The 11228-nt window shown below is 38.2% G+C and overlaps 1 protein-coding gene across 1 annotated transcript; it reads left to right on the forward strand.

Annotated features, from left to right (window-relative positions):
• On the forward strand, nucleotides 1-9840 carry LOC115223021 (39S ribosomal protein L23, mitochondrial). Its single transcript, XM_029793448.2, has 5 exons — nucleotides 1-229; nucleotides 2871-3020; nucleotides 4341-4423; nucleotides 7502-7578; nucleotides 9629-9840. Exons 1-5 carry the CDS (start codon nucleotides 216-218, stop codon nucleotides 9782-9784), a joined length of 480 nt encoding a protein of 159 aa, XP_029649308.1. The 5' UTR covers nucleotides 1-215; the 3' UTR covers nucleotides 9785-9840.
• Nucleotides 9841-11228: the final 1388 nt, after the last annotated feature.

Here is an 11228-nt window from a genome sequence, read left to right on the forward strand (position 1 = left end):
AAAGGATGAAAGGCAAATTCGACCTCAGCGGAATTTGAACTCAGGACGTAACGACAGTCGAAATACCGCTAAGCATTTCGCCCGGCGCGCTAACGATTCTGCCAGCTCGCCGCAACACCCAAAGTACTTTTCGTTTCTCCAAGACGAAACCTCGCTCAGCGGACGATCCAAAGGACATAACTCTTGATGACACCAGAATAATAAACCCAACCATCATGGCGCACAGACTGTAAGTAAAATCGCTTCAACAACATATTCTGGGCCATTTATAATAATCTTGACAGCCACATTGACATTTTCGCATCCTTTACTTCCATATAGTCCTAAATTGTTGTGAAATTTTTCTTAAGAATGGATGGCGCATATGGTTATGCTTTGTCGATCATCGAAATGGTCGTTAGTTTTCATTTCCAAAGCAAAAGACAAAAATCTCCTCTTAACCCTCCTGGTTTATTTATCTCTCGTTTACCTAATATTTAATAACAGTCTGCTTCCATCGCTAATAACTAATATATATATATATATATATACAATTAAAACTAAGGGTGTCTGAGAGACACCACCATGCCGAAATAGCAGTCAAAACCCTGACTTTAAAAACCACGTTAAATGTTCGTATTATCCTTATTATAAATAAATGAATAAATAAATAAATATATATATACATATATATATATATATATATATATATATATATATATATATATATATATATATATATATAATAAGGATAATATGAACATTTAACGTGGTTTTTAAAGTCAGGGTTTTGACTGCTATTTATATAACACACACACACATACACACATAAGCATACATATGTGCGTATGTTTACTCAAACATACAACGTTTATTATATTTGTAAAGTAATATACTTTCTCTGTAGATCTAAAAGATCCCATATAAATACCCTTAAACAACGAAGGACACACATTAGGTTAATGTAGACCCCCATGCACTTATAGGTCAGCACAGGAGTGCTTTTCATATAAAACAATAATAATAAACACTATCCCAAGTGATATTCATTCGAAATCTTATCCTGATGATATTAGGGGTCAGGCCTATATCTTAAGTAAATACTCTTTTATATAAATAAAGACAACGATGAAAAAATATCCTAATTCTTTAAAACAAGATCAGGGGATTTGAATGTCTCTACATCAAGTTTACCGTGTTTTGCCGTATTCAATTATCTTAACTAAATTTCCTTTATGCTGTCCGAAATTAGCAGAACAAGGTTACAGTTCATGGAATCGACGATGATATCGCTTTAGGTCGATCGAAGAATTGTATAAGACAAAATAGTCACTCGGTTTACCAGAAATAGAAGTCAAATTTTCATCAAGTCATTCATTACCGTCTTAAAATATAAGGACTGTTAAAGAAAATGTAGTTTTAGAAACATTGCGGCTGAAAGCTGGATAGGGTGGCCACTTCTAAAACCCCTTGGGTCATTTGTCAGGGCTGACTTGGATCCAAACCATAACTCATACTCAGTATGAAAATGTTTATGCAGTCGCTCGACCCATTACGAATAAGAGCTAAATCTCCCCCAGATCATACCTTATTGTCTTAAACAAAGCAAAGTACGTTTTGGGCTTCTAAAAAAAAACTGGATGATCGCAGTTCTTCTTCACCAGGACAAACTTGGAACTAAACAGCACAACAAAGCTATTTTACGATCTAAAACACTGTTTAGTTGATTAGTTGGTGTGGTATTTTGTATTTTCTGAATTGATATGATACGTGCCAGTTATATTCTGGAGTCAGGTATAATCCACTATAATCCTTATAATTTTGTATATGACTGTCACGATGGTGTTTAATTATTTCATTTGTCATGTCCAGACGAAGGAGTGATATCTGTGGCTTTTACAAGCCTTCTGCGTATATGTTATTTTATGCAGCTCATGTTAAGGCCTTCTGCAATATATATGGAAAGTGTTCAAATATTTTAGAGTGTCATTTTAAAGTTATATGAACTACTGGCCAATATAAATATATGTGTGACTGTGTGATCATCATCATCATCATCCATTGTCCGTGCTGGCATGGGTTGGATGGTTTGACCAGGGCTGGTAAGCTGAGGTGCTGCATCAGGATCCAGTCTGATTTGGCGGCTGGATGTTCTTCCTAATGCCAACCACTCCAAGAGTATAATGGGTGCTTTTATGTGCCACCGGCATGGGTGCCAGTTACATGACACCAGTATTTGCCATGATTACAATTTCACTTGACTTGATGGATCTTCCTTCTCAAGCACAGCATATTGCCAAAGGTCTCGGTCATTTGTTATTACCTCCGTGAGTCCCAGTGCTTGAAAGGTGTTTTTTTATGTGCCACTGGCATAGGTGCTAATTATGCAACACTGGCACTGGCCACATTGCCTTCATGAGGCCCAACACTCAAAAGGTACTTTTTACATACCACTTACTGACAACAGCCACAACTATGATTTCAGTTGGCTTGACAGGTCTTCACAAGCACAGCGTACCACCAAAGGTTTCAGTAACTAGTCATTGCCTCCATGAGGCCCAATGTTCAAAGACCATTCTTCACTACCTCATCCTATATCTTCCTGGGAGAAGAAGCTCCAGTATTTCATCACCATCTTTCTAAACAAATTCAGTAACAATGCCATCATTCCCAGGGGCTTTCTTGATGTTCATCAATTTTACAGTTACAAGTGGATTACCAAACAGATGGGTCACAGGAGCCTGTGCAAGCCCTCTGATTTTTGATCTTATATGTGCATGTATATACATACATACATACATTTATCCATTCGCTCATTCATCTATCAGCATCTATCAATCCATCAATCATATAATGTTATTTAAATTGTACATTTGTTTACCTTGATGTAGGCCCTTATGGAAACAGTCTATTCCTAAGTTTCCAGTATACTGGCAAGGCAATCCACAACGCTATTTATTTCTTCCACAATTTTGGATGAAAATGGTAAAACCAAAAGGAAAAGTTCCACCTAACAGAGTTCATTTCATTGTACATCCACAGTAAGTATAGTTTTTCTTCCTCTGTTTCAAAGTCTCTCAGAAATTGATTAGCAGAAACAATAACCACTACTTTTATAATATTGATTGATAAGCAGATTGAAGGACAAAACATCTGTTTTTAATGAAAAAAAAAAGAAAATTCTTGGTTGCTTCAATAGTATGAACATATTTCAGCTTTTCTAGCCAAGGGCACTAAAATGTGGTTATGCATATGTTAGAAGTAGCAGCCAAGTCTCCCTCAAATCACACCTTACAAACTTAACCCTTTATCATTTAAACCGGCCATATCCAGCCAAAAGTATTCAACCTGTTTTATGTTCAAACAGGCCAGATCTGGTCTCTCACACCAACCCTACAATATCATTTGAAAAATGAACAGCTACTTCATCAAAATCTCATAGCTACAAGATAATGCCTGATTAGTTCAAAATAATGTGGATCAAAAAGGATTAATTTTGGCAGAATAATGTGAACACTAAAGGGTTAAAGGAAGAACGCATTGAACAATGCAGTCCTTGATATAAAACATGATAGGATAACCAAGGCTGGAATGCTTTTAAGTCTGTTCAATCAGGATTGACCTAGCTTTAAACAATAACTATCTCCTTCAATCATGTAGAGCACTCCTTTGTTGGTTCATTCATTGTCATCATTTAGCATCCACCATTCCATGCTTGCATGGGTCAGGTGGATTTTATTGAGGCAGATTTTCTATAGCCGGATGCCCTTCCTGTTACCAACCGTCATCTGTTTCCAAACACTTCAAACTGGACTACCAGTCAGAAGTCCAAGATGTATAATTTCCATGAAATATGGTGTTTAGTTGACAAGCTGTGGAGATCCCTGAGCCAGTTACCTAACTTGATTTTGTTTCCCTGTTTGTAGCTATTCAGTGTCTGTTCCATACTGAAACACTTTTGGGAAAGGTATGAATGTCACAACTTCTATTCATCTATACCATGAAGTCAGTACTGATGATCAGGAATAGGCAGGCAGAAAACAGGTGCTTAATTTCATTTCAGTATAGAAGTTTGGAAATGAACAACATCACTTGTATGACAATGATGTCATAAATAATGTCAAGACTTGGTCATACACACACACACCACACACACACCACACACACACACACACACCACACACACATGTGATGGGACCCATGACCTTGTTTCAGATCAGATGAAGAGAAAGTGAAAGTAAGTTGAGGGTGTTCTACTTTGCATTCCTGACATTAAAACCAAGTAAGACAAAAAGGAAACTGCTTCTCCAATACGTCATTTTCCCCCAAGTCACCTGTTTTCTCTGTTCTTTATTTTGCAGAATGAGTAAAATTGATATAAGAAACTATTTAGAGAAGATCTATAAAGTCCCGGTAGTATCTGTTTCGACGAGAACCCATGAAGGTGAGATCATCCTGATTATCATTAACGTTTTAATGTCTACTTGCCTATACTTGCAAAGGTCAGATGAGAGTACATTGGGTCAGAGTTTTCAACAACTGGAAGCTCTTTCTGTCACCAACCCCACCTGTTTTCAAAAGTAATAATCGCACATTCTGTTGGACAACAAACATCCAGGACATGCTTTCATGGTGGACAGCAAGCAAATGACACTACCAGGAAAACATTGTTTACAAACAATCATCATCATCATTGTTCAACCGTAGTCGAGACAATGGAATTTACTATGTTACGCCAGACTTCACGGTCCATCATAGCATTACGGAGGTCCTGTTGCTGGATGCCTGTATCCTACAAACAAGTGAATGCAAGGAAAATATGAACTCACTCGCTCACTCACATACATTCATGATAGGCTTCTTTTCAGTTTCTGTCTACCATATCCACTTAAAGGCTCTGGTTGGCCCAGGGCTAAAGTAGAAGGCACTTGTTCAAGATGCTGTGGACTGGATCTGAACCCAGAACCATATGGTTGGGAAGTGAGCTTCTTGATGACACAGTCATAACTGTTTTATATATATATATATTCTTTTCTACTCTAGGCACAAGGCCCAAAATTTTTTTGGGGATGGGGCCAGTCGATTAGATCAACCTCAGTATGCTGCAGGTACTTAATTTATCAACAGTTATACTACTACAAATTATTTATATATATATATATATATATATTCTTTTTTTCTTTTACTTGTTTTAGTCATTTGACTAAACACCACCCTTAGTCGAATGAATCGACTCCACGACTTATTCTTTGTAAGCCTAGTACTTATTCTATCAGTCTCTTTTGCTGAACCTCTAGGTTACGGGGACGTAAACACACCAGCATCTGTTGTCAAGCGATGTTAGGGGAACAAACAGAAACACAAACATACATACATACATACACACATATATATATATATATATATATATACACAACGGGCTTCTTTCAGTTTCCATCTAACAAATCCACTTACAAAGCTTTGGTCAGCCTGAGGCTATAGTAGAACACACTTGCCCAAGGTGCCATGCAGTGGAACTGAACCCAGAACCATGCGGTTGGGAAGCAAGCTACTTACCACACACCCACTTCTGTATGTATATTCACAACAGTAGATTGGTGATTGTTGAATAATGCTTCATTATATTTCTTCTGACTCTTTACATTCTGAGTTCAAAGGTCAACTTTGCCTTTCACCCTTTTGGAGTTGATAAAATATATCAAGCACAGTGGGGTGATGGTGCGGGCTGGCAGAATTGTTAGCATGCCGGGCGAAATGCGTAGCTGTATTTCGTCTGCCGTTACGTTCTGAGTTCAAATTCCGCCGAGGTCAACTTTGCCTTTCATCCTTTCGGGGTCGATTAAATAAGTACCAGTTACACACTGGAGTCGATGTAATTGACTTAATCCGTGTGTCTGTCCTTGCTTGTCCCCTCTGTGGGTAGTAAAGAAATAGGTATCAACTAACTTCTCCCCATCACAAACAAATTGATGGTCTTCTGTCTAAATTTGAAACAATTTTGTAAAGGTGATGAGCTGACAGGATTGATAGCACATCAGGCAAAATGCTTAGCAGCATTTCTTCAGTTCTTAGAGTTACAAGTTCAAATTCCACTGAGATCAGTTTTGCTTTTCACTCTTTTGGAGTCGATAAAATAAAGTACTGGCCAAGGACTGGGGCAATGTTATTGGCTAGCCACCTCCCTTTGAAATTGCTAGACTTGTACCAAAATTTGAAACAATTATTGTTATCACTAAGTTTGACTTTCTGTTTTTTCTCTCTGTGATCAATAAATTTGTGCCAGTCAAGTACTATGGTTGATAACATCGAGTAAACCTCTCTTCTCAAAATTGCTGGCTTTGTGCCAAAATCAGAAACCATCGTTGTCAAGGAGGAGGTAGTAAGCTTGCAGAATTGTTAGCATATCAGACAAAATGCTTAGCAGCATTTCTTCAGTTCTTAGAGTTACAAGTTCAAATTCCACTGAGATCAGTTTTGCTTTTCACTCTTTTGGAGTCGATAAAATAAAGTACTGGCCAAGGACTGGGGCAATGTTATTGGCTAGCCACCTCCCTTTGAAATTGCTAGACTTGTACCAAAATTTGAAACAATTATTGTTATCACTAAGTTTGACTTTCTGTTTTTTCTCTCTGTGATCAATAAATTTGTGCCAGTCAAGTACTATGGTTGATAACATCGAGTAAACCTCTCTTCTCAAAATTGCTGGCTTTGTGCCAAAATCAGAAACCATCGTTGTCAAGGAGGAGGTAGTAAGCTTGCAGAATTGTTAGCATATCAGACAAAATGCTTAGCAGCATTAATCTTTATGTTCTAAGTTCAAATTCTGCTCATGTTGGCTTTGCCTTTCTTTTCAAGTTGATAAAATAAGTACCAGTTGAACACTGGGGTTAATGTAATCAATTATCCCTCTCCTCCAAAATTTTAGGCCTTGTACCTATAGAAAAGATTATCATTATTATTATTATTATTAAGGCAGTGAGCTGGTAGAATTGTTAGTGAGTCGAGCAAAATGCTTAGTAGCTTTCCTTCCAGTTTTATATTCTGAGTTCAAATTCTGCAGAGGTCAACTTTGCTTTTCATCGTTTTGGGGTTGATGAAATCGGTTCCAGTGGAGCCCTGCAGTTGATGTAATCAACTAGCCCTCTCCACTACATTTCAGGTCTTGTGCTTATATTAGAAAGGATTATTATTATTTACTAATATGTGCAGTAAATTGGACTATTATTTATTTCTTGTCAAGGGACAAATCTCTTGTAGGGTAAGCCATTAGTTGTCATTTTTACTTACTACTAAAGATAAAATCAGCACTGTTACATCAATGAATCACCCATTGGTTCTTGTGACTATGAAGCTATTGTCAATTATACCTCACTGTGGTACCTTGTTGTAAGCAGGTAGATTTAACCTATTATGAAACTGAACATTTCATGGCCATCGCAGCCATGCCTTTCTTAAGTGTTGCTCCTGTAACGTACTAGCAATTGCTGCCAGTTTCCTAAATGTTTTTCCTTTTAATATCCAGGTGAAGTAAAGAAACACCCTGAAAAAAGATATGATGCTTTCCGTGAAGATGCTTACAAAATGGCATATGTTCAGTTGGTGAGTAAAAGAAAAAAAAATCCATGAATAATCTTATATTGTAAAAGTCAACCTGTCTGTCTGTCATAACATGTGTAGAAAGAGGGAAGAAGGGAAGGAGAAAAAGTTGTTGAGAGAAATACAGTGAGAGAGAGAGTGAAAGATAGATAGATAGGTAGTGTCTTCACCATATAACTAAGTTTTGATTTAAAACATGGGAATTTTAAGTGAAACTCTGTCAACACAGACTAGCAAATATTTTTAGTGGTAACACAGTGATGGGTAGCGACCTGATTAGTATAATTAGGGAGGTAATTGTAGTTTTGATATGTGTAGAAGATTGTTTGGGATTTTGTTTTCATTTGTATATCTTTATTCATTTACTTGTTTTCTGTCATTGGGCTATGGCCATGCTGGGGCATTGAAGGGTTTTTAGTCAAACAAATCTGTCCAGTACTTAATTTTAAAGTCTGGTGCTTATTCTATCAGTCTCTTTTGTTGAACTGCTAAGTTACAAGGACATTAATAAACCAACACTGTTGTCAAACAGTGGGGAGAGGCATCACAAACTCAAAGACACACACACACACACACACACACACATATATGAGTCTTCTTTTAGTTTCCATCTACCAAAAGCACTCACAAGGCTATAGTAGAAGACACGTGCCCATGGTGCCATGCAGTTTGATTAAACCTGAAGCCACATGGTTGGGAAGAAAACTTCTTACCAAACAGCCATGCTTGTAAAGAGTTTAAAGGAATAAATTATCTTGTTTGTGTGTGTGTGTGTACAAAGTTCTTCTGTTGACATACACAGATGCACATGTTGAAACCAACCCATGCATATCTGATCAACAAACTCAAATTTATAGGATTAGGATTGGCAGAATCAAAATATGAGATTTAACTTTGTGGCACGTAAAAAGCACCATCCGATCGTGGCCGTTTGCCAGCCTCGTCTGGCCTCTGTGCCGGTGGCACGTAAAAAGCACCATCCGATCGTGGCCGTTTGCCAGCCTCGTCTGGCACCTGTGCAGGAGGCACGTAAAAAGCACCCACTACACTCACGGAGTGGTTGGCGTAAGGAAGGGCATCCAGCCATAGAAACACTGCCAGATCAGACTGGGCCTGGCGCAGCCTTCTGGCTTCCCAGACCCCAGTTGAACTGTCCAACCCATGCTAGCATGGAAAACGGACGTTAAACGATGATGATGATGATGAATCTCTCAGTATTTCTGATCTACATATCTTTTATTCTTCACTTGCTGTCTCTTCCTCTTCTAATCATGCTCTGTATTTATACCCTGCCTTTGTATTTTTATGGAGTCTCACTCACTACTACCACTAAACAAAGCAACTCCTTTGAAACTTGTCCATTGGCCCATTTTACATGGCATTATGGAAGCAGCCTGCATCAGTTGTTAGTTGCTAAGACATTGCATCATTTCACAAATTCCTACTTTCCCAAAATTCACCAACACTTCTCCTGACATCCTTGTGCACACTTTCCTGTTAACTTGTCATTTTGTTTTATCCTATACACTGTGCATATACCTTTGACTATCACTGCTTTTCTTTACTTGACTTTTGCTATTTTCTGACCCCCCTCTTAATCTCACAATAAGCTCGTTATTATTAATTAGATTGAACTTGCAATCTTTCCTCTCACCAAACCTTTATGTTTCCTCTAAAATGTTACAAAGCAAAATTGGAAGCCTGTTCTTATATGAAATTAACTTTTCATTTCTAAGCTGTAATGGGAGATTCTCCTTGTATATTGATCACCAAATTCTCACAAACAAATGATTTAGCTTAGATATGGAACAGCTTCTAATAAATTTATCATCATTTTTTTATGCTTGTATCTGGCTGTAGAAAAATTCTGTCTCAATAAAAGTAAACATTAAGACATAATATATGTATTTAGTTGCTAGAAATTCTTGCTATAGGGAAGTTTATGGGGTTACAAGGAAAATTACATTGTAGGGTTTGAAGTTTAAGAATTGAATAAGTATGTCATTCTTTTGAGTTCATTTTTGTAAGTTATATTGTTTTTTTGATTCCCCAGGGTGGAGACCACACATTTGAATTTCCAGATATTTTTGATGGAAAGAAAACCAATATTGAGAAAGAAATTGAAGAATTCCAAAACCTGAAGAAAAAACAATCACTTGATGAACAAAAGAATTGGAGTAAACTTTCTTTACCTCCTTGGTTTCGATAGTAATAACCTTCACAATATTGTAGTTTTTGAAATTAATAAATTTGCAGTTTGTTATATTCTTTGTTTACATTATTATCATTGCCAGTGGCACGTAAAAAGCACCATCCGTTCGTGTCCGTTGCCAGCCTTGCCTGGCCCCCGTGCCTGTGGCACATAAAAAGCACCATCCGTTCGTGTCCGTTGCCAGCCTCGCCTGGCCCCCGTGCCGGTGGCACATAAAAAGCACCATCCGTTCGTGACCGTTTGCCAGCTCTGTCTGGCACCTGTGCGGGCGGCACGTAAAAAGCACCCACTACACTCACGGAGTGGTTGGCGTTAGGAAGGGCATCCAGCCGTAGAAACACTGCCAGATCTGACTAGGCCTGATGAAGTCTTCCGGCTTCACAGACCCCAGTTGAACCGTCCAACCCATGCTAGCATGGAAAACGGATGCTAAACGATGATGATGATGATTATGTATTCTGGCTCTATATGATCTGAATTCAAATCCTGCTGTGGTCAACTTTTCCTTTCATTCCTCTGGAGTCTATAAAATAAAGAACCACTTGCACATTGCGATCGATATAATTGACTAACATCTGCCCCCAAAATTTCAAGCTTTTCTCTTTTACTCGTTTCAGTCATTTGACTGCGGCCATGCTGGAGCACTGCCTTCTAGTCGAGTAAATTGACCCCAGGACTTATTCTTTGTAAGCCTAGTACTTATTCTATCAGTCTCTAAGTTACGGGGACGTAAACACACCAGCATCGGTTGTCAAGCAATGGTGGGGGGACAAACACAAACACACATATATATATATATATATATACACATATATACGACGGGCTTCTTCCAGTTTCCGTCTACCAAATCCACTCACAAGGCTTTGGTTGGCCCGAGGCTATAGTAGAAGACACTTGCCCAAGGTGCCATGCAGTGGGAATGAACCCGGAACCATGTGGTTGGTAAGCAAGCTACTTACCACACAGCCACTCAATTATCATCATCTTATTTCAGCTCTTTGTGTTCTGAATTCAATATCTGCTGAAATCAACTTGGCATTTCATCATTTCTGGGTCAGTGAAATAGAGTACCAGTGAGTACCTTCTTCCTCTAAATTTCAAGATCTGTGCCTATGGCAGAATCGTTAGCATTCCAGGCAAAATGCTTAGCAGCATTTCGTCCATCTGTATGTTCTGAGTTCAAATAGTCGAGGTCAACTTTGCCTTTCATCCTTTCGGGGTCAATAAAAATAAGTACCAGTTGAATACTGGGGTCACTGTAATTGACTAGCCTGCATGGAAAATGGACATTAAATGATTATGATGTGTGTCTGTGTTTGCCCGCATCCTACCTCACTCAACAGCCGGTGCTGTGGTGTTTATGTCCCCATGATTTAGTGCTTCGGCAGAACAGATCAATAAAATAAATATCACACTTTAAAAAAAAAAGTACTGGAGGTGA

This window comes from Octopus sinensis, linkage group LG21 (genome assembly GCF_006345805.1).
Source record: "Octopus sinensis linkage group LG21, ASM634580v1, whole genome shotgun sequence".
NCBI lineage: Eukaryota > Metazoa > Mollusca > Cephalopoda > Octopoda > Octopodidae > Octopus > Octopus sinensis.